The sequence below is a fragment of the Prionailurus bengalensis genome, chromosome D2, assembly GCF_016509475.1.
Source record: "Prionailurus bengalensis isolate Pbe53 chromosome D2, Fcat_Pben_1.1_paternal_pri, whole genome shotgun sequence".
In the NCBI taxonomy this organism is placed as follows: Eukaryota; Metazoa; Chordata; class Mammalia; order Carnivora; family Felidae; genus Prionailurus; species Prionailurus bengalensis.
In genome coordinates this window covers 59852167-59876279 of record NC_057351.1, presented here as the reverse complement: position 1 = coordinate 59876279, position 24113 = coordinate 59852167, and the positions used below count along the sequence as shown (strand labels likewise).

General features: G+C 38.2%; 1 protein-coding gene across 1 annotated transcript in view; it reads left to right on the top strand.

Annotated features, from left to right (window-relative positions):
• Window positions 1-23926, top strand: part of OGA (O-GlcNAcase) — a 29389-nt gene extending 5463 nt beyond the window's left edge. Inside the window, exons 4-16 of the mRNA XM_043597319.1 lie at window positions 1218-1348; window positions 2971-3142; window positions 5693-5791; window positions 6633-6917; window positions 9130-9288; window positions 9756-10369; window positions 11091-11265; window positions 14683-14768; window positions 15740-15844; window positions 16539-16624; window positions 16905-17097; window positions 19095-19254; window positions 21826-23926. Coding sequence (XP_043453254.1) covers window positions 1218-1348; window positions 2971-3142; window positions 5693-5791; window positions 6633-6917; window positions 9130-9288; window positions 9756-10369; window positions 11091-11265; window positions 14683-14768; window positions 15740-15844; window positions 16539-16624; window positions 16905-17097; window positions 19095-19254; window positions 21826-21962 — 2402 coding nt within the window. The 3' untranslated portion in view covers window positions 21963-23926. The remainder of the gene's footprint in view (window positions 1-1217; window positions 1349-2970; window positions 3143-5692; window positions 5792-6632; window positions 6918-9129; window positions 9289-9755; window positions 10370-11090; window positions 11266-14682; window positions 14769-15739; window positions 15845-16538; window positions 16625-16904; window positions 17098-19094; window positions 19255-21825) is intronic.
• Window positions 23927-24113: the final 187 nt, after the last annotated feature.

Genomic DNA, 24113 nt, shown 5'->3' with positions numbered 1-24113 from the left:
GATGAAGATAAATAGTATCTTATGCAAGTTTTAAACCAAGATTAATGCAAAAAAAACAAAAAAAAATCCATGAGCAAGATACCAAAATTTTAAGTAAAGACAGGATCAGTATTACTGGTCCTTTTGCTTCAGACTCAAGAATGGCTTGGTCTTGATCACTTGATTACTTGGTTTTGTCTTTATTTAAAATAAAGACCTCACCCTAGTCTAGGCTTATACTGAAGTGAAAAGCCATCACAAACTATCCTTGTTATGTGTGTTCTTAATGTTAAGTTAAATACATAAATACATAGTAAATACATAGTGAATAGAGTAGGACATAACAGAACCTCCTTATAAATTAGACAAGTGGTGCTTTTCTTTGGGGACTTACAAACGGGGAAACATTTCATACTTGGAATTAAAATGGTACACATACGTAGCTAATAAGATAACTTGGTTATAGAGTGCAGCCAAAACACTGAAAGCAGAAAGTTTTCTTAAATTACAAAGAAGCAATTAAAATGTATCCCATCTCCATCTAGTGTTTTTGTTTACTACTCTATATAATTTAAGTGTGTGTTCAACCTAATTATTTTTTGGGTGCTGGTAATGAAATTTTATGTGATCAATAATCAAGATATAGTCAAATGACTATCTTGAGATACCACTGAAAGTTACGTAAAGATAGGTCTACTGGTGTATAGAATAGAATTTAGTTTTACTTAGGAAAATTATCACATTTTTAAAACTTCAGATTTGTAATGAGTATTTTCTGTAGTTACAAAGACGAGGATTGTTAAGGCTGTCACTTAACCCTGGTTGTTAAGAACACATTTTTCTTTTCTTCCAAATTATAAAGTAGTTATATGTAGATTTTTTTATATAAGAATTGCAGTTCAGAGACTGCAAAAAATAAAAACCATACATCTCAAACAATGTAGGAAATAAAAATGGCTTATGTTCAGTAAGAGAAGTAATGCTTAATTCAATATTTCTGAGAAATGGCAATGAAAGAGAATGCTTTATTGATTTTAGGGTGACATTAAGCCACATGAGGTTTGTGGCATTTTGTATGACTTATCACATTGGACATGACCAACATGTAAAATTTCAGGGATTTTTCCTTTCTTGACCTATCGTAAATTGGAGAAAATGCCCTCTTGTCTTTAGTTGAAAGGTGAAGGTTCTTTTAGTTTTCTGTGCTGCATTCTAAAAACGTGGACTCTCTTCTTCAGAGCAACTTATGACACTCATCTCTGCTGCACGAGAATATGAGATAGAGTTCATCTATGCTATCTCACCTGGATTGGATATTACTTTTTCTAACCCCAAGGAAGTATCTACATTGAAACGCAAACTGGACCAGGTAGCTTTACTTTTTCATTATTTCCCCCTGATTCGGTATACCGGAAACAAAGTTTTCTGAGTTGCTTTTAGTGATGTTAAAAGGACACCAAATTTATACTTCTTTGCTTCTGTACAATTTTTTTACCTTCATGCTTTTGATAGAGGATATTTTCTAACATGAGTCAAGAGAGCTTTACTGGAGGTACCAGTGCTTCTCAGACTTTGGTTTGCCTAAGAACTGCTATAGAAGAAATGCTTAGAAGTGATGCTTAAAAAGTTGCTAATAGGGTTCATTTCCAGAGATTCTTAAACTGACTTGGGGTGGAAATACAGACTTGGGAGTGGGGACTTACTTTAGAATTCAGGTTGTCCAGGGGTGCCTGGGTGCCTGAGGTCATGATCTCACAGTTGTGAGATTGAGCCCTGAGTCAGGCTCCGCAGTTGGCCTAATCCTTCTTAAGATTCTCTCTCTCTCTTTCCCTCCGTCCCTCCCCTGTGCATGTGATACCGCTCTTTCCCTTTCTTTCTCAAAAAAAAGAAAAAAATTAAAATTCAGGTTGTCCAGAATCGCATTTTGAGAAGCTCTGTATATTATTGGGTACTTGACTGAATTTGTGATTGAGGTTAATAGAAACAGGGTGTTACCTGTTAGACATAAGTGCCTTTACATGTAATATGTTAATATGGACAAGAGGTATAATCCAGTCTCCATATGGTTGACTGGTTTCCAAAGATCAGAAGGAAAACAGACTAGGTAAACAAGTAAGCTATTGGTAAGCCTGATTGGAATCTAAATTCTGCATAACATAAAAGCCGCACATTTTTTCTGGTAAAGTAAATTTGCTGATACATAATACATATATATGTTTGCGTGTTTCTTTAGGCACAGGTTTATATTATTGATGGCATTAAGATGGTAAAAAATTTAATAAGGAGGTTTAATTTCCATGAATATGCTTTTTAAGAGGTTATCTCCCTATCTGATCAAATACCATGTTCCTTCTGATTCATGGACTAGTTAGGTTTATGTGCAGAGATTAATTAGGATCAGTGTCTTTGGGACTAGAACAAGCCTAGGTTTTTCATCTCTTGAGTTCACTTACTATTTCTGTTTTTCTGTCTGTCTGGTCTTCTATAATCAGCAGCCAGGGAGGTAGGGATAGGCCATATCGTTGAAGCTTTGTTGGAACATACTGCATTCAAACTCAAATGAAAAATGGGTTCCAACTTGTCTAGCTGTTTAACATAGAAAATGTAAAAAAAATTGGTGTGGCTTTGAACATTCTACTAAGAAAAATGTTTGACTTTTAGATAGAGCTATTAAGTGTCTACATTAATATTTTTAATCCTATTTTTTATGTAAGCTCTGTGCCCAGTGTGGAGCTTGAAGTCATGACCCTGAGATCAAGAGTTGCATGTTTTATGGACTGATCAGCCAGGTGTTTATTTACTTAAAAACAGCTGCTAAATCATCTCCCCCCCCCCCCCCCCCCCCCCCCCCCCCCCCCCCCCCCCCCCCCCCCCCCCCCCCCCCCCCCCCCCCCCCCCCCCCCCCCCCCCCCCCCCCCCCCCCCCCCCCCCCCCCCCCCCCCCCCCCCCCCCCCCCCCCCCCCCCCCCCCCCCCCCCCCCTCTTTTCCTAGGTTTCTCAGTTTGGGTGCAGGTCATTTGCCTTGCTTTTTGATGATATTGACCATAATATGTGTGCAGCAGACAAAGAGGTATTCAGTTCTTTTGCTCATGCCCAGGTCTCCATTACAAATGAAATTTATCAATACCTAGGAGAGCCAGAAACTTTCCTCTTCTGTCCCACAGGTATTGTATATAATAGCTTTATATTTAACTAGACTTCTTGAAATACATCATTTTCAAAGAACTATATACGGCCTTTATTGTGTTGTTCCTTTGGTGTATAAAAGTAGGAATTCTTTTTCTAGAAGACATTTCTCAAGGTCCTACACTTGAGAAATTTTAGGGACTAATAAATGGCAACTGAACAGGCAAAAGATTTCATGTATTTTTTAGTACTGGAAGTGTATGAACTTTACATTTTCAGGATTAAAGGAAGGATATAGTATTATCAAATGTAAAACTAGAAACAAATTTACATTGCTTTTAACTTAGTCACTTCTCATTTCCTCCTACTTGTTCCTTTTTTCTGCCTATGCATATCTGTATCTTTTTTCACTCCTCCTACTTCCATCTGGGCTCTTCTGGAATTCCAGGACTCAGCATAGAAAACTTGCTAAATAACGCCCCCCCCCCCCCGCCCCACTTTTCCTCTCTCACCTTGCCTCCCTGGTTCCTTCCATTGATAATGTATTAGCCTCTCTTAGTTGCCTCTCAAAATTAGGCTTATAACGGGGCGCCTGGGTGGCGCAGTCGGTTAAGCGTCCGACTTCAGCCAGGTCACGATCTCGCGGTCCACGAGTTCGAGCCCCGCGTCAGGCTCTGGGCTGATGGCTCAGAGCCTGGAGCCTGTTTCCAACTCTGTGTCTCCCTCTCTCTCTCTGCCCCTCCCCCATTCATGCTCTGTCTCTCTCTGTCCCAAAAAAATAAATAAACGTTGAAAAAAAAAAAAATTAGGCTTATAAGGAATTTCCCCTTGACTTCTTTTTCAGGAAGAGATAAATAAATTTGTTCTAAGAAATTTTGTCTGAATTATTTAACTTTGTGTATATGTCTGAGAATCCTGTGAGCCATGAACCTTATCTCAGAGGTCTGATATAACAGGAGTACTCAAATAATGTTTAATAAGATTATATTGGGAATTACTTAATTCATTGCAAATTACTATTTGTTATTTTTTAATGTTTTCTTAAATGTTTATTGTTTTAAATTTAAAATTATGCTTTATTATTATTTTTTTTTAATTTACATCAAGTTAGTTAGCATATCATGCAAATAATGATTTCAGGAGTAGAATCCAGTGATTCATCCCCTACATATAACACCCAGTACTCATTCCAACAAGTGTCTTCCTTAATGCCCCTTGCCCATTTAGCCCATCTCCCTACCTACAACGCTTCCAGCAACCCTCAGTTTGTTCTCTGTATTTAAGAATCTCTTATGTTTTGTCCCCCTCCCTGTTTTTATATTATTTTTGCTTCCCTTCCCTTATATTCATCTGTTTCGTATCTTAAATTCCACATGAGTGAAGTCATACGGTATTTTTCTCTAATTTTGCTTAGCATAATACATTCTAGTTCCATCCACGTTGTTGCAAATGGTAAGATTTCATTTTTGATTGCCGAGTAATACTCCATTGTATGTATGTATGTATGTATGTGTGTATGTATGTTTATGTATGCCACTTTATCCATTCATCTGTTGATGGACATTTGGGCTCTTTCTATACTTTGGCTGTTAATAGCGCTGCTATAAACATTGGGGTGCATGTACCCCTTCGAAACAGCACATCTGTATCCTTTGGATAAATACCTAGTAGTGTAATTCTGAGGTGTAGGGTAGTTATATTTTTAATTTTGGGGGGAACCTCCATACTGTATTCCAGAGTGGCTGCACTAGTTTGCATTCCCACCAGCAGTGCAAAAGGGTTCCTCTTTCTCCGCATCCTCACCAACATCTGTTGTTGCCTAAGTTAATTTTAGCCATTCTGACAGGTGTGAAGTGCTATCTCATTGTGGTTTTGATTTCTGTTTCCCTGATAATGAGTGGTGGTGAGCATTTTTTTCAAGTGTCTGTTTATCTGGGTGTCTTCTTTGGAAGAGTGTCTATTCATGTCTTTTGCCCATTTCTTCTTCACTGGATTGTTTGTTTTTTGGGTGTTGAGTTTGTTAAGTTCCTTACAGATTTTGGATACTAACTCTTTATTTGATACATCATTTGCAAATATCTTTTCCCATTCCATTGGTTCCCTTTTAGTTTTGCTGATTGTTTTCTTTGCAGTGCAGAAGCTGCAAATTACTATTTAGTTGAAGTTGAGTCTTAATAACATGGCGTATAATACTGCATTTTGTCTGTTATGATATTGTCAATTCATTTTGTTTGGCCTCTAATTGTAAGAGAAATGTAGCCAATTCAAAGTATGTAGAAAATACTAAACATTCTAATTATTTCTTTAGTAAACTTGTATTTCTAATGACTGTAGGATCATAAGGATTGATATGTATTATTGGGGGAAGAGTATCAGATTTTATGAATTGATTCTTATTTTTCTTTATTTTTAATTGATTCTTTAATGAACTATCCACTTGAGTTTAATTCCTTTGAGATACGACTTGGAAGCTCTTTATCATTTGTATGAAAAGAATTTAGAATTGGTAGACATTTTTTCCCCCCATTTAAAAACTCGTGACCATTTCACTCCTAACTATTTTACTTAATTTTCCTTTTTACATTCAGAATATTGTGGCACTTTCTGTTACCCAAATGTGTCTCAGTCTCCTTATTTAAGGACTGTGGGTGAAAAGCTTCTCCCTGGAATTGAGGTGCTTTGGACAGGTAAGTCTTTAAGATTTATACAGTAAAACTTCAGTTAACTAGAACTTAGAAATTGGTTTTTTCTGGTTAATTGGATACTTTTTGAAAGCAACTTTAACCAGAAAACTTTGTTGTTAAAATTCCCTTTTATGAAGTATACATTCTTCATTTAGTATAAAAAACATCTTTAAGGATTTTGCAGTGGATCTGAGTATCAGTTGCTGATAAATAATAGATGTGTAGGGAACTGGGCTAAAGAGTATTGATCTCAGCCATAGGGGAGAGTGTTTTATAAAATGAAAGCTATCCTGCCGAATTGACAGTTATTAATCAACAAGCTGTATTATAATGGAAAAATAAACTGTTTACATGAAATTTTTTTTTATGTTTATTTATTTTTGAGACATAGAGGTGAGCAGGGGAGGGACAGAGAGAGAGAGACAGAGACAGAATCTGAAGCAGACTCCAGGCTCTGAGCTATCAGCACAGAGTCCGGTGTGGGGCTGGAACTCCTGAACCTTGAGATCATGACCTGAGTCAAAGTTGGATGCTTAACTAACTGAGCCCCTCGGGCACCTCAACAATTTGTTCCTTATAACATATCAGTTTGAGGAAGCCTGCCCAAACCTTAAATATCCATATCTTTTTACTACTAATTCCATTTCTAGAAATCTGACCTGAGGAAATATTGGGGAGGGTTGGGTAAAACTGAACACTCAAAAAGACATGTTGCTGTGTTACTTTGAAAAGAAAAGTTGTCAGAAAGTACATAAATAACAAAATACAATAAAAAATTGAATTCAGTATATTTTGAAGAATCATGTTTGAGGGTCTTTTAACAAATGGTTGTCATTATTTCTAGGTCCGAAAGTTGTTTCTAAAGAAATTCCAGTGGAGTCTATTGAAGAGGTTTCTAAGATTATTAAGAGAGCTCCAGTAATCTGGGATAACATTCATGCTAATGATTATGATCAGAAGAGACTATTTCTGGGCCCATACAAAGGAAGATCCACAGAACTCATCCCACGGTTAAAAGGAGTCCTTACTAATCCAAATTGTGAATTTGAAGCCAACTATGTTGCTATCCACACCCTTGCCACTTGGTACAAATCAAACATGAATGGAGTGAGAAAAGATGTAGTGATGAGTAAGTAGACTGCTTAATCCTTGACCTTGCGGGGAGACCTGGGGTTAACTAGAGCTATTGTCAAGTGCAGGTTTGTCATCATAATTTAAGAGATTTTTTGAAGTATGTTGTTTAGTCCTATGAATGAGGTGTATATGTGAGAGAAGGAGGGATCAGAGGGCTGAGTGGCTTTGGACAAACTACTTAATAACTTCTTGGCCTCAGTTCTTTGCTCCCTCCACCCCCCCACCCCCCCACCCCCCCAGTTCTTTACTTTTAAAATGTGACTTTGAAATCGGAGCACTAGACAAAGTAGTTTTTTAGTGTTCCTGTTATTCCTGGAATTATTCCCAATCAATTTATGTTTTCTGGTGATTTTTATTAAATGGGGTATTTTAGATCACTAGCTGTTACCTGAATTACTTCATATATCATTTAGATTTCAGCTTAAATTAATGGAACATATTCTGTGTTGTTATTTTAGACATTGGCTTACTGATTTTTTATTCATGAAAAATTCCCAGTTGAGTTTCTAAGTAAGAATGCTGGCTAGTTGTTTATTCATTATATTTAAACACTTAGTAAGATTTGGCAAGTGCACCTTCCTGGCACTAAAGATGCAAAGAATAAAGTAGTCCCCGCTTTTGAAGAACATGGTCTGGTTTTGGATAAAGCATATAGGTGACTGTGCTGTTGTTTGATAAATGCTGAGGAAATTGTTTACAAAGTGCTGTGGGAACACAGAGGAGGGAATGATTATTTCTGCTAAGCAAAAGTGCTAAGAAACCATTTCCTAGAGGAGAGGATACTTACGAGTATCACAGTATGAGTAGAGGTGCCAGGCATGAAAGGGTTGGTGGACGAGAGATAAAAGTGCTGGACATTGAAAATTTGAAGTTATCTGAATTTGGGCTCATTTGGGAGTATGGGAATGTCACATCATGGTACTTGGGTATGGTATGTAGTCATATAGTTGTGTTCTCTTTCTCAGTTCTGTACCCCTTCCAGTTCTGTTTATTGGATTAATACCTCCCTTTAAGGCTCAATCATTGTGGACCACCCCCTTGAATTAAAAAAAACCCCAACAAAATATAGTCTCAGTTCCCTCTGGGTACGTGGCATCTACCTCCTACGGCTTTTAAGGCAGAGCATGAAGCACATTGAGTGGTAGCCAAACTGGGCCATGTGCAGGGAAATATGAAGGAAAGCTAAGAGTAGAAGGTTTTGGATACTAAGCCAGAGTTCAGACTTCATTTTCTCTAACACTATGCTGGTTTAGAGTTTCATTATGTGCTTATTTATTATCTGTGCTTAATATGTGGGTTCTCTATTGGTTTTTCTCTTTCCCCCTCAATATACTAATTTGCTTGTATGTTTTCGTAATGATTTTCCCATTAATTTATAAGCCCCTCAAGGGTAGGGAATGTTATGTTTATGGAAATCATATACCTTTAACTTCACATTCCCAACGATTGGCACTCTGAACATTTATGACTGACTTTTCCAGTGATTCTAAAATTAGTGGCTTTAAAAATTTTTTATTTTCAAAATTTATTTATTTGATTTTTTTTAGAGAATGCAAATGGGGGAGAGGGGCGGAGGGAGAGAGAGAGAATGATGCATCTTAAGCAGACTCCATGCTCAGTGCAAAGCCTGAGGCTGGGCTCGATCCCACGACCCTGGGATCGTGATTGGAGCTGAAATCGAGTCAGATCCTCAACCAACTGAGCCACCCAGAAGCCCCTGAAATTAGTGTTTTGTATTTCATTTGCGATTTTACATTAAGCAATGCATTTACAACTTTTGGGGGGGGGGGTATTTATTTTCAGAGAGGGAGCGTGTGATGTCAGAGGGGCAGAGAGAGAGAGAGAGAGAGAGAGAGAGAGAGAGAGAATATCCCAAGTAGGCTCCACACTGTCAATGCAGAGCCCGATGTAGGGCTTGAACTCAGGAACCATGAGATGATGACCTGAGCCGAAGTCTAGACCCTTAACCAACCGAGCCAGCCCCTACATTTAGCAATGCATTTAGATGACTTATAGGTGAAGTGGTTCAGTTAAGGGTCTTGGTTGTGTTTGCGTTTTTATGTTTAAGGTTTGTTCATGTTCCTGTTCCTTGTTTCTCTAGTTGTACTGTAACAACTGGTGTTTTGCATTTGTTCCTCTCACTTGTCAGGAGGCTTTTGTAATCAAAACTGTTTTTTGTGTTTCTGTTTTTTTTTTTTTTTTTGCAGCTGACAGTGAAGACAGTACTGTATCGATCCAGATAAAGTTAGAAAATGAAGGCAGTGATGAAGATATTGAAACTGATGTGCTCTATAGTCCACAGATGGCTCTAAAGTTAGCTTTAACAGAGTGGTTGCAGGAGTTTGGTGTACCTCATCAGTATAGCAGTGAGTTTGGCCCTTTGTTGTAAGGGGGTTTGGGTCACATGGTTGAATCGTAAAGTAAAGAAGAACATTTTGATGTTCCTACCATAGGCCCGCAAAACAAAGTAAAATTTGGGAAGGGATCTAGAGAAATAAGGTTTTTAAAATCTTAACTTTTGGTCTGAGGTAGCTTTTATGATGGAATGCTAATTTGTTTTAAAAATGTTTTTTTTGGAATAATTATTTTTACATCTAGATCTTCAGAAGAGAAGATAATACATGTTGGCATATTTAGGGGATGTTTATCATTTGTTTCTTTCCTCTTCTCTTCCCTCCCTATCTCCCTGGGGTTTAGAGGGATTGCACTTTTCTCAGGGCTTAATATTTGGAATCTCAAATTGAGGTTAGAGATACAATAAGAAAACATTTCTCTAGATCTGATTTGTTCTGTTTCTAATTCTGATTATCTTTGTGGCAATTTGTTTTTGTAGGTAGGCAAGTTGCACACAGTGGAGCTAAAGCAAGTGTAGTTGATGGGACTCCCTTAGTTGCAGCACCCTCTTTAAATGCGACAACTGTAGTCACAACAGTTTATCAGGAGCCCATTATGAGCCAGGGAGCAGCCTTGAGTGGTGAACCTACAGCTCTGACCAAGGAAGAAGAAAAGAAACAGCCAGATGAGGAACCCATGGACATGGTAGTAGAAAAACAAGAAGAAACAGACCACAAGAATGACAATCAAATACTCACTGAAATTGTTGAAGCTAAAATGGCTGAGGAATTGAAACCAATGGACACAGATAAAGAGAGCATAGCTGAATCAAAATCCCCAGAGATGTCTATGCAGGAAGATTGCATTAGTGATATTGCCCCCATGCAGACTGATGAACAGACAAACAAGGAACAGTTTGTGCCAGGTCCCAATGAAAAGCCTCTGTATACTGTGGAACCAGTAACTTTGGAGGATTTGCAGTTGCTTGCTGACCTGTTCTACCTTCCTTATGAGCATGGACCCAAAGGAGCGCAGATGTTACGGGAATTCCAGTGGCTTCGAGCAAATAGCAGTGTTGTCAGTGTCAATTGCAAAGGAAAAGACTCTGAAAAAGTGAGTATGCTTGATTTATATCTGCTTCTCTAGCCTGGGTGCATCCCCATGCTGATGATACGACATCTTAAATGAATATATTGGTAACTAGCAGAAAATTGACCACATCTTAGAATATGCTTTGAAAGTGGTTTTGGATTCCGGTACATAGAGTTCCATAGTTTGACCTTATAGTGAAAAATGAAGGAAAGGCACAGTTGATTATTTCAGAAATACTTGTCAGTTTGGGGAGACACAGACTGTTACTGCTTGTCTAAAGAGTTTAAGCCCACATTTGCAACTATGTGGATGGAACTGGAGGGTATTATGCTAAGTGAAATTAGTCAGAGAAAGACAAAAGTCATATGACTTCACTCATGAGGACTTTAAGAGACAAAACAGATGAACATAAGGGAAGGGAAACAAAAATAATATAAAAACAGGGAGGAGAGCAAAACAGAAGAGACTCATAAATATGGAGGACAAACTGAGGGTTACTGGAGGGGTTGTGGGGGAGGGGGATGGGCTAAATGGGTAAGGAGCATTAAGGAATCTACTCCTGAAATAATTGTTTCACTATATGCTACCTGATTTGGATGTAAATTTTAAAAAATAAATAAATAAAGAGTTTAAGCCCAGTGATCCTTTAATGTTTAGGATAAATTGCAGGGACCTGCAAATATAAGCAGTTTATTTTGTTATGCTTGCAGTTTTTGAGTCATGTTTTATTGATCCTCAATAGATTGAAGAATGGCGGTCACGAGCAGCCAAGTTTGAGGAGATGTGTGGACTGGTGATGGGAATGTTCACTCGACTCTCCAATTGTGCCAACAGGACAATCCTTTATGACATGTACTCCTATGTTTGGGATATCAAGAGTATAATGTCTATGGTGAAGTCTTTTGTACAGTGGTTAGGTAGGTACACCAGGAATAATCTCTTTTCCTCAGATATATTGTCCCTTAAAAATGAAGAAAAAAAAAAGATTATCCCACAGGGAGAAAAATATTTAGGGAATTGGTGAAATTCCAACTGTGTTTAAATTCTTTGCTTAGATTTCTTTCAAAGGTACAGCCGTTGTTGGCTGACTTGAGGTGCAAGTCTCAGTAAATACATCAAGCACATTGATTTTTCTCCCTTGGGCTAATTCAACATAAATATCTTGAAAATGTGTTAGAAAGTACTGACTTTAACTTGCTCTGACTGAATGCTTCCTGGATGGAATCCTGTATACCACTTTTATCCGATTTGGAGATGAGACACTATGAATTGTGACTGTGTAAGCTCTCTGCTGCTTGCTGGGTCTTGATAACGTTAATGCTGTGTTTAACAGAACAATTGCTGAAATGACCTAAAGGGCCTGGCAAGAGGAAGCCATCCTCCCAGCCCTGTGCGCATGCGAGCTTTAGTGATAAGGCTATTCTGGTGCTACTTGGTATTATTTCACATGGCTTTTTCTTTATTCCTCTACCAAGTAATTGGTTTTAGCAGGGGATGAAAATTGCAATCCCTTAAAAACTCCTTCATTAAATTAACTTATGTATGTTTCTTTTGAAAATTGGTTTTTTTGGAAAATCTCAAACTTGGTAAAAAGCACCAGCATGGCCAAGTTTCTCCAGGGACCTCATTTCATTTCCAGGTTTTCAATCCAGCTATAAGGAATATGTAATGGATGTACATACAGCACACAGCAGGCAGCAAGGCTGACTGACATGTCATAGTTTTCATAGTAGTCACAAACACTGTGATGGGTTACCTGGTCTTGTTTGTGAAATAGATATGTGAAATACTGTGAGCTGAGATTAAGGAGTAGTAACAGTGAGATTTCTCACTTTCTGCCTACATACTTTTGGACTCTTAAATATTAATGATAGCTTTCCTGGGACACAGCTAATTATCAGCCAAATGTAGAGTCTCTGTTAATTTGAAAATATAGAACTTTGGGTTTCTGTATATATATGTATAGCCCAACAAATAGAAGAATTTTTTTTTACGTTTATTTTGAGAGCAAGCATGTACGCACTTGTGTGCACAAGGACAGGAGACAGGCAGAGAGAGAGAGGGAGAGAGAAAATCCTAAGCAGGCTCTGCACTGTCAGCACGCAGCCCAATGTGCAGGGCTCGAACTCATGGACGTGAGATCATGACCTGAGCTGAAACCAAGAGTTGGACCCTTAACTGACTGAGCCATCCAGGCACCCCTAGAAGAGAGAATTTTGACCTATTGTTAAAAGGCTCCAAGACACCTCTTTTCTGTGATAGATATCTGCCTTTAGGCTCAGGAAATACCTCTACATTGGTTATTGGATGACAGCATTTGCTTTCCAGGCTTCTGGCCAAGGGGTTATAATTTCTCACAGGGATTTAAATCTTAAGTTTCCAACCTGAAATCTGGTTTCTTGGGCTTGGGAAAGTATCATTTAAAACATTTGATACTCCTCTTGTAATTCAAGAATTATTAAAAATTTAATTTTTGATTATGTACAGTATTTGTTTACTCTCAGATTTTACTTCTGTACTGTGCAGTTACAGGAGCAGCCTTCCCAAATTGTGTAGGTAGCTATTGTACATCTCAAGTTCAGAGCATCTTAGAAATTTTAAATAATTATCTTGGCATGCACATAGCTTTACAAAAAGCTCACGACAAGTAGAGTATTTTCATGGATCTGTAGTGATATCAGGGAGTTACTGCTTAGAGCCCTTTGTTTTCCTCCTCTCTCCAGTCCAGCTGGCATTCAGTCCTTTAAAGAATGTGGCTATGCAGTACTTTTGATTACTAACGACTTCTATTATCTTCTTCCCCATTGTGTACAGATGGGAGAATCCTCAGCACAAGTGTCTACTACTATTGGATGGACAGCGGCAGATGTTCACAGCGCGTCATGATTAATTAGTTTAAGTTGAAAGGTCTATATGTGAGGTAGCTCAGTTTTAAGGGCAGTAGGCATGAACTGAAGTCACGTTTGCGCAGCGACTGAGGCATTAACCATGTTTTCATTTATACAGCTCTTCGTACATGCAGCTTTTTATTGTAATAGTTGGAAGTGCTAGTTATGTTGTAGTCTCAAAGTGGGGGGTAGGGGAAATTGGCTGATCTTAAAGTTTGAGAGTATAGTTTTTTCCTGCAGTGTAAATTTACACTGAGCTATGGAATGGGGCAGGTTCTCTTAGCCTAAATTTTGACCCTATTTCATATTTATTTTACAAATCTACATATTATGTATGCTTTCTTAAAATACCCCTACCCCTAAAAAATGACAAACTTGGATATAATCTCTTAATGGGCCTGAATTGTGAACAAAAAAATTGGTTTGCTTTGGGACTGTCTGACTAGCACACTATATATTGTACTGATGAGACTGTTAACTTGAACAGGAGGTAGAATGCTGTCTTCCAATGGAAAAGAACTATATTGCGCTGCTTTATCTTGTCAGAAGACTAGGCAGGTGATTTTGATTTGGCCTCCAAATATTTGCTTTTAACTATTTCTTGTTAGCTTCCTTTATTGCCTCTGAAGTTGGTTACGTGGTGATCTTAATGCTGACTTCTGGACCTCAAACCCTGTTACTCCATGCCTGTGTTCAGTGCACTGCAAAAATTATAATCGTCAATCAGAGGAGCCAGATACTACCATACTTTTAAGAAAAGTATGTCTTAGCTGTGGATAAATTAGGAGCATCAGTCGACTCTCCTTAGTGCTCAGAATTTGTCCGACTACCGTTACTATTAGCCAAGTCTAAATTGGATCGTCCTTGTTAGAAAAAATAAAGTTTTCATTGTGTTTTGATGTCAACTTACTGAACAATTTCTTTTGTTTATTCCGTTGACCTTAGTTTTCTGACAAGATTAATCCTCCCCTTCCCCTTTTTCCCTTCCTGTACCCTTCCTCATAATGTAAAATGTGACTTCAGACAGGTTTAATTCCTTCATGGGCTGTGATAATAAAATGTCTCATTATCTGTCTCATTCATTTCACTTTCATAATTACTGTGATTTTACTACAGAGCAAACAGCTGGCTAGCTGGCTTGATTTTTTATAGCTGTATCTAGGGAATATTACAAATTTGACCCAGACAAACTTGAGACTGGCTTTTCTTCCAATAATTAAAGAGTAGAACTCTTAAAGTGATTATTCATGAATCAAAGGAAAAAACATCAGTATTGAAATTCTATCACAAATTAAAAAAAACTATTATCACAGCCTTGTCCTGAAACCCTGGATTATTATTGTTAGAGAGTTATTTCCACAAAGTGTTTGTTAGTTTGTTGGACGTTTGAGACCCCAGGAAATCCCCTTTCTCGTAACGTTCTCCGCTTGGATCTGATCTCAACAGGGTGTCGTAGTCATTCTTCAGCACAGTTCTTAATTGGAGACCAAGAACCCTGGGCCTTTAGAGGTGGTCTAGCAGGAGAGTTCCAGGTATCAATATGAATTCACAACTGAATTGACATTTTCTTTGTTTTATGAGAAACCTTATGTTGCGCATCAGATGGCTGGAAGGATTGGTCTGCCGAAGGCTTTCTAGTCCCAAATTCAATTTAGTTACATAGCTGGATTTTAAATCAAATTTTCCTCCTCTTTCACAGTAATTTCTGAAGGAGATGCTGCCAATTCCCCCCGCGCCTGCGAAGCGCAGCGGCTCTAGGTATACACTTCACATTGTTTCTTTGCAGGTCGCACACCATTTTAATCTGCGCCCGCAATGCACAATGCGCGCATGCTTGTCTGCCAGTGGAAACTCCATGAGCAAAAAGGATGAATAATTATGCAAGTGAATGGTGAAGGGGCTTTTGGATACTTTCCCGATTATTTTACAAATAAAACTTATATTTGAAAGAATAGTCTGTTAATGAAAATTTGAACAAAATAAGAAAGTTTTTTGGATTGGAATTTGTTCATGGACTTTTCAGGTGCTCTACTTTTCTCCCCCCAACAGGTGCTCTGCTGCGCACAGCAAACTGAAGCGCATTGCTTTGGGGATAAAGCGTCTCCTGGACAGATAACCCTCTTCAGACCAAACCTCTCCTCCTGACATTCTGTTCTGCCATCTTTTAGTACAGAGATGGTCTATATGAGATTGGTTTAAAAAAAAGTAGATTTGTGATACTGGAATAGATTTTTTATTTTTTATTTATTTTTTTACTATAAGTTTAAATCCCCATTAATATGCCACTAAAGCTATGTAACTCCGTTTGGGTAATTTCTATTCAGAAGCACCCCCTTTCCCCAGCAAAGAGGTGTTTGTTTTAGTAAAGCATAGTACACCCCTCTTCTTTAGGTCTGCCTGCAGTAGCCAGTTAATGTTAAGTTGGTAATCTGCAGTGCACACCCATTTAAAGAAATGGATCTCTTCCCAACACTAATCCATCTCCTTTTGTTTCTTCCCACAGCGTTTGCTGCCAATTGATGGGGCAAATGATCTCTTTTTTCAACCACCCCCACTGACTCCTACCTCCAAAGTTTATACTATCAGACCATATTTTCCTAAAGATGAGGTAATTGTCTACCTACCAACTTGGTATATGGTTATGGTGCTCACAAGTTTCCTTTGAACTCCTTTGTTAAGAGAATCTGTTCGGTACTTTCAAATAGGAACTTTAGGTGGAGAAAGTTAACTGAAACATTGAACACGTGAGGGTTAATATTTAAGGGAGAATCTAATAAGGAGGTTAGACTCATAAACATTTTGAGCTAAGTCCCTTAAGTAAGTCCTCCTTTATGAAAATCAGCTGAAAGGTATTAGGGTGTGTCCAAGTGGTATGGTCCTTGGCTGATTTTCTCTAATATATTAGTATTTTATAATTCCCAGTTGTGAAGTATCTACCGGCTGTTGACAGTCAGCTACAGGAAACAGGAAGCCTGTTTAAAGACCATTAACACGTTTAAAAATTTTTGGATGTATACAAAACTGAGAGGCTCAGCAGCATAGTTTGCAGCATTTTGAATCTACTTCTTAACTGCCTAAAACCATCTCCTTTGAAACAGTTCTCAGTGTTTACTATACCATGCTGTTTTCTACTGATTTTACAAGTATGATTCAATGAATAATATTAAAGCAGAGGGGATATTTATGACAGGCCAGGCATTTTGTTACTGTGTCCTAGAAGTCCAGTCTGACTCACTGAGTCCTATTGTTAATTTCTGTTGCGATTTTTCTTGATGTGTTGCTTAACTAGATTATATTTTCAGGCTTCCGTGTACAAGATTTGCAGAGAAATGTATGACGATGGAGTGGGTTTACCTTTTCAAAGTCAGCCTGACCTTATTGGAGACAAGTATGTGATGAAGTGTTTGGATTTGTTGGATTTGGGAGTAACATTTCATAGCCACGTTTATCAGGTTAAAGGGGAGGTGATGACTAGAAATAAAGTTTTCTAGAAATTCCACTTTAGTTGCAATTAAATGTGAATATTTACATGTGTGTATTTTTTGGTTTTTTTCTTACACCGAATGTAGTTTCTGTAGGTTGCCATTCAAGTACGTTAAGGCCTTAACGTCACTGAAGTCTAAAATTTGGGGTTAAAAACTCATTCTACCCTCTTTTCTTCTGAGCAGGTTAGTAGGAGGGCTGCTTTCCCTTAGCCTGGATTACTGTTTTGTCCTAGAAGACGAAGATGGCATATGTGGTTATGCCTTGGGCACTGTAGATGTGACCCCCTTCATTAAAAAATGTAAAATTTCCTGGATCCCCTTCATGCAGGAGAAGTATACCAAGCCAAATGGTGACAAAGAACTCTCCGAGGCTGAGGTAATAGCAGGTTTAGAATTATACTACAGTAGTTTTAAAGTACTTACTAAGGTAAAGTAAGCAGAGATATCTTAAAATTTCAGTACTTTCAGTAGGCGCTTGGGTGGCTCAGTCAATTGAGTGTCCAGCTCTTGATTTCAGCTCAGGTCATGGTCCCAAAGTTGTGGGATCCAGCCCCTTGTCAGGCTCCACACTGAGTATGGAGCCTGCTTAAGATTCTCTCTATCCCTCTGTTCCTCCTCCAGTTTTGTATGTGCGTGCTCTCTCATGCTGTCAAAAAAATGTCATTGCTTTCTAAATTCTCTACAGAAAAGAATTCTTACTTTTTTTTTTTTTTTAATTTTTCAGTTTTATTTATTTTGAGAGACAGCACAAGTGGGAGCGGGGCAGAGGGAAGGAGAGACAGAATCCCAAGCAGGTTCTGTGCTATCTGCAGAGCCCTGTGTGAGGCTCGAACTCCCGAACTGTGAGATCGTGACCTGAGCCGAGATCGAGTCAAATGCTTAACTGACTATGCCACCCAGGCACCCCTTTTATTAGTTACTCTTTTTTTTTTTTTTTTTTTTTGATGTTTATTTTTGAAAGAGAGTGAGTGTGAGCAGGGGAGGAACAGAGAGAGAGGGAGACACAGAATCCAAAGCAGGCTCCAGGCTCTGAGCTGTCAGCACAGCTCAGTGCAGGACTTGAACTCACGAGCCGTGAGATCGTGACCTGAGCCAAAGTTGGACGTTTAACCAACTGAGCTACCCAGGCACCCCATTACTTATTCTTAAGTGTGACATATTCCATTGTTTCCTCAGCATTAGGAGTTTTTTTTTATTTGGAAACATTGTTATAATACTTCTCAAGTAAAAACAGAATATAGACAACTAAAGAACCTTTTTTTTTCCTACTCTGTTGTGAAGTACCTAAACTTAAATGGTCTCTTCTTTGGGTACTCAGGGCAAGTTAATTAAAATCTTTCATTTGCTTGGTTGTAGGGGGCTCACTTGCCTTCTCAGTAATGTATTTCTCATTGTAATAAAAAAAAGTAATAGAGGTGAGCTGCCCTGAGAGTCTATTTGCAGATAGGAGTACTTCTTGTCATATGTCTACCCTGTCCCAACTTCAGTGAATTTTTCGTATATAATTTATGATTATTTTGATCTATGCATCAGCATATGCATTTTATTTTAGCATATGCATTTAAAAAAACAGTTCCTTCTTGATAATGTTTATGCCCAATAAATACTTGTAGAGATATATTTGGACTCTTTCATTTGTGACATGGCTTTTTTCTTCCATGTTGTTCCTGTTAGCCTTTTCTGAAATTCTTCTCTCTCCCATACCAGTTTACTTATATTCTCTCTAGAGTTTATTCCTATTTTTTACCTTCTTCTCTAGCCAGATGGCTGTGTAATAAGAGGCTGATGTGGAGTAGCCTCACTTACTTATAATTACATAGATATTAACTACAGTGTGCTGGTGATTGAGCTGTTGATGCATTACTGTTTTATATTTGACAATTACAGTTTTCAGCATAGGAACATACAAAGAATGACCAGTGGGTCTACTGTAACCTCTTTTACATTCACATTTTTGTGTAAGCAATACAAACCTAAATTTTTTTTTAAATTTTGAATATTTTTAGATTAACAAAGATAATACAAAATTCCTCTATTACCCCTCACCCATTTTTTACATTTGTCCAAGTCTTAAGAAACCAGCTTTGGCGCAGTACTATAAACTCCACACTTTATTCACTTGTTGTTCCATTAATGTCCTTTTCTGTTCCAGGATCGAATTCAGAATACCACATTACATTCAGACAAATGGTTTTAAAAGTGAAAATGCTTCGGCTAGAATTATAAGCTAATTAATTCTTCATGTGATAAGTACATAATGACTGGAAGAGTTACTGAATGTGGCTTTCCTTTTCCTATTGCTGGTTTCTGTAGTTGGGATATAGATGTATAATGAGTTACTGAAAATCAAGAGATTCTTTCAAATTTTTACAGAAAATAATGTTGAGTTTCCATGAAGAGCAGGAAGTGTTGCCAGAAACTTTCCTTGCCAACTTCCCTTCTCTGATAAAGATGGATATTCATAAAAAAGTAACTGACCCGAGTGTAGCCAAAAGCATGATGGCTTGCCTCCTGTCTTCACTGAAGGCTAATGGTGAGTACATATTCGTGTAGTTGCTGGTGTTTGCGCTAGGTGGAGACAGGATAGAAAGAAATGAATTACACTGAACTCGCATTCCCTTCCCCACCATGTATGGTTTGGCTTCTGAATAATTAGTGGTATAAGAATTGCATGTATATTAATCATTGGAAAATGTTGATCTTTTATACTATGAATTCTTATTTTGAGCCCCATTTAAATGAGAAGTGAATACATGAGGTTAAATTTATTTTGCCAGGAGACTCACTGTGATAATTGGAAATTAAGTGAACCCTCAAAAGAAGCTTCATTTAGGAATACACAGTTGATGGGCTCCTGGGTGGCTCTGTCAGTTAAGCGTCCAACTCTTGATCTCAGCTCAGGTCTTAATCCTAGGATTGTGAATTCAAGCCCAGTGCTGGGCTCCACACTGGGTATGAAGCCTACTTTAAAAAAAAAAAAAAAAGGAATGCAGAGTTGCCTTTTTTTAAAAGTTTATTTTGAGAGAGCATACAAGTGAGCGGGTTAGGGGGAGAGAGAGAGAGAGAGAGAGAGAGAGAGAGAGGGAGAGAGGATCCCAAGCAGGCTCCGTACTCTGTGTGGAGACCGACCTGGGGCTGTATGTCAAAAACTGAGATTATCACCTGAGCTGAAATAGAGTTGGACGCTTCACCGACTAAGCCAAACAGGTGCCCCAAGTTGACAAATTGTTTTGAGTGTTGTCTAAACTCAGCCTACAGAAATAATTTTGCTTTATATTCGTGGTATGAAAATTTTTTCTGTAAATGTCTAGGTAATAAATACACTCCAGTGGCCACATACAGATTTTAATTACATATTCTTTTTTAAGTTAAGTTCCATACATTAATTTTTTTTGAAAAAAATTTTTAGAGAGTCAGAGTGTGAGTAGGGGAGGAGCGGGGGGGGGGTGGGGGTGGGGGGGGGTGAGACACAGAATCCAAAGCAGGCTCCAGGCTCTGAGGTATCAGCACAGACCCCCATGCGGGGCTCAAACCCACGAACTGTGAGATCGTGACCTGAGCCGAAGTCAGACACACTCAGCTGACTGAGCCACCCAGGTGCCCCCCACCATACATTAATTTTTTTAATGTTTATTTATTTAGAGGGAGAGTGCAAGCATGGGGGTGGGGCAGAGAGAGAGGGAGAGAGAATCCAAAGCAGTATCCGTGTTGTCAGCACAGAGTTTGACTCAGGGCTTGAACTCAGAAACAGATCATGACCTGAGCTCAGATCAAGAGCCAGATCCTCAACCGACTGAGTCACCCAGGTGCTCCTAATTTATTTTTTTTAGGGTAAGCTCTATGCCCATTGTGGGGCTTAAACTAATGACCCTAAGATCAAGAGTCGCAGGCTGTACGTAGTGAGCCAACCAGTTGCTCCTACATACTTTTTTTTTTTTTACACAGCCTTTAAAAAATGTAAAAAACTATTTTTAGCCCTTGGACGGTACAAAAATGAGCAGCTTGTTTGAGACCTCTTTAGAGGGTTGTTGTTACTTGGGAGTGCACTTAACTGTTACATCTTTGTATCATTTGAGTCAGTGGTATCCCTCTTGTGGAATAATTTAAACAACTCTTTGAAGATAGTATAATTCTTAGTGTTGTGCTTAGAACTGAATCATGCAGGTATAGGAGGTATGTCTTAGAATGTACAACATATTCTGATTATATTGGCTTGTGACATAAACTGGAATGGCCTTTGCCCTGTGGGCTCTTCAAAGGTACTTTGTATTAAAACATTAAACAGAGGTATTTTTTGCATTGAGGTTTCTTACATCCTCTTCCGCAAAAGATTTTCTGTGGAAGAGTTTCACTGAATTTTTTTTTTATTTGCCAGTAATATTTTATTTTTATTATTATTATATTATTATTTATTATAATACTTATTATTTTTATTTATTTTTTTAATTTAATTTTTTTATTTTTTAAAATTTACATCCAAATTAGGTAGCATATAATGAAACAATGATTTCAGGAGTAGATACCCATTTAGCCCATCCCCCCTCCCACAACACCTCCAGTATCCCTAAGTTTGTTCTCCATATTTATGAGTCTCTTTTGTTTTGTCCCCCTCCCTGTTTTTATATTATTTTTGTTTCCCTTCCCTTATGTTCATCTGTTTTGTCTCTTAAAGTCCTCATATGAGTGAAGTCATATGATTTTTGTCTTTCTCTGACTGGCTAATTTCACTTAGCATACCCTCCAGTTCCATCCACGTAGTTGCAAATGGCTTCACTGAGTTTTTTTAGTGGAGGTATTTTTGAGAATTAAGAACTGTATATATTTAAGGTGTACAGTTTGATGATTTGAAATAATTGTAATTACCACATTCAAGCTAGTTAACATATCAGTCATTTAAGATAGTTGCCGCTGCAGTATTCTGTATTGATGAATACTAATATTCACTGAATATTCATATGAATTTTAAAAATTGTGGTGTGAAATTTAGGGACTGGTATAGATAAGCTCCTACTGTCACCTATTTGAAATATATTAAAGATTCATGACAACTCCTATCCATAATTCCAGTTGACATTTACATTTTGAATATTTGTTTTATTTCTAGGCTCCCGGGGGGCTTTCTGTGAAGTGAGACCAGATGATAAAAGAATTCTGGAATTTTACAGCAAGTTAGGCTGTTTTGAAATTGCAAAAATGGAAGGATTTCCAAAGGATGTGGTTATACTTGGTCGGAGCCTGTGAAATTTGTTGGCACTATGAACTGTCCGAAAGTCTCTGAACTTCACTTGGTCGGTGGTGGTTGGGGTCTTCATACAGTTCAGCCTCTGGAATGGCAAAATTAATCAGCCAATTTGGATTGGAAACGAAGACTATGTAAAACTCACCCATCACACTTTGAGATTACTCACTGGTTGGAAGGTTGTATTGATGCAAATCCTGTCTGAAACAGATGTGGGCCTCCTTTGTGGGGCTTGTGTTAGGTGCCAAGACCTCTTACATGGGCTTATAGGGAGGGGGTCTTCAATAAATGTAGTCAGCACTGTGTTCTGCATCCAGCGTGGTTGCATTTCTCACCTAAGAGTAATTAGAATCATTTGTCATCCTCCTTGATTGATTGGATGAAAAATGTCTTTCATTCTTTGGAGACATGGCAGAGATGAGAAAGATTTAGTGGGTTTCAGAGGCTTCAGGGTAGAGATTCCAAGTGGGATGGTTGTGGCATAGTTTAAGCTGAGTAAATGATTTTAATTTGGGGCAGTTTTTCTGCTCTTTGTAAAGCCATGGCCAGTTGTCTCTTGTAGTGACCATTGGTTCAGGCATGTTGTGCTTTGTAGGGACAAATGTGCATTTGTTTGTGGCAAAAGCCTAAAAATGGCAGACTTGTAAATTTTTTTGTATATAAACTAGCTGTAACCTGAGTATCCTTTGTGTTCACTGTTTTTGTAATTTTTTTCCTTTTGAAAATGAAAGGGTGTGTGGTTCAGGATGGCACTTTGAATAATGTAAATCAGTGGAAGATGGATTTTCTTTACTTTTGTCTTTTTTTTTTTTTTTTTAAAGAAGTTTTATTGTTTTTAAAGTGCCTCCCACCTAGGGCTAGGCCATGACCACTTTGGGTATGAGAGTCTAATTTCATGGGACTCAGTCTTGCAAAGTGCAGTCACTTCTGGAAATTAACCTCAATGCAGGTCAGCATGTGAAATGTTAGTTTTGACATCAAGTGGGGTTCAGGGACTTACTGGTCCCATTTGCCCGGAGATCAGTTGTCCTTTAATTTCAAGATCTGTTACAACTGGTTTTATTAAATCAGAGTCTTTAATTGCATGTTTGTATCTAATTTTTTTTTAAAAATGAGCACACTTTAACCAATGACTTAAGGTTACCCTTTTCTTTTTCCTTTAACCAGATTCTGAAAGCTTCATGTATTTTAATTTAGATTTGGTGTTTTTAGGGGTTCTGAGCATGAGGTTATTAACAGGTAATCTCTGCAGGATTCATTTTTTTCATCATGGATTCCTAACAGTATTTTGTTATCTTGCTTCCCTGCAATTGTTATCAGCTGTTTTACTTTGAGCTGAGGTGGGAGGGGCAAGGAAAAGGCATCTTCCTTCAGGAAGAAATTCCATCAGTTTGGGCTTTGAATCTTAAAGCATTGTGCCTAGTGGTACCTAGTGACTTTCAACCAGGGCCTGTGAGTGGGCACTGAGTTGGTAAGATGAATGGAGAGGAGGAAGGAGGCCTCTTTATCTTCAGGGTAGAAACCTTTAACTGATAGAAGACCTAAGAAGGCTAAGGGGAAGGGACGAGCTCTACAAGATGCTGTATAAAACAGTTTAAGGTCACTTGGTTTTCTCTTTAAGTACATTTTGTACTCTAGTGGACAATTCTAGCATTTATTTGGAGGATTTCAGTGTCAATCTATGGAATCAGGATTTTTAGTAAGTTTGCTTGTGGTTTTATCTTGGCTTATAATAATCATTTTGGCTGGTCTGGTCACAGATGCTAACCATGAAACAGATGTCCAGGCCTGTACCTTCATCATTCTAGGATGGTAAAGTGCTATGCTCTCTTCTATGGTTATGAATATTTATTAAGGTTGGAATGACATTTCATTGATTGTTCAGATCACAGCTCAGTTCCTGTAGAAAACGAACTGTAAAACTATCTGAAGACCATGCAAGAGGCAAAATAAAACTTGAAGTGAATGTGTGTGGTGGTGTACTGTGTAAACCTACTTCCTGTTTCTGCTCTGTACCTTTTCTCATGCCTTTCATGTCTCACAAGCATCTTCCATAGCCGTTCACGTTGGGGGATGCACCTTCCTATTCCCGTCTCCAGTAAAAGACTTCCTTCCAGATTTTCTTCATGGCAAGGTAAAAAAGGAAGACTAGT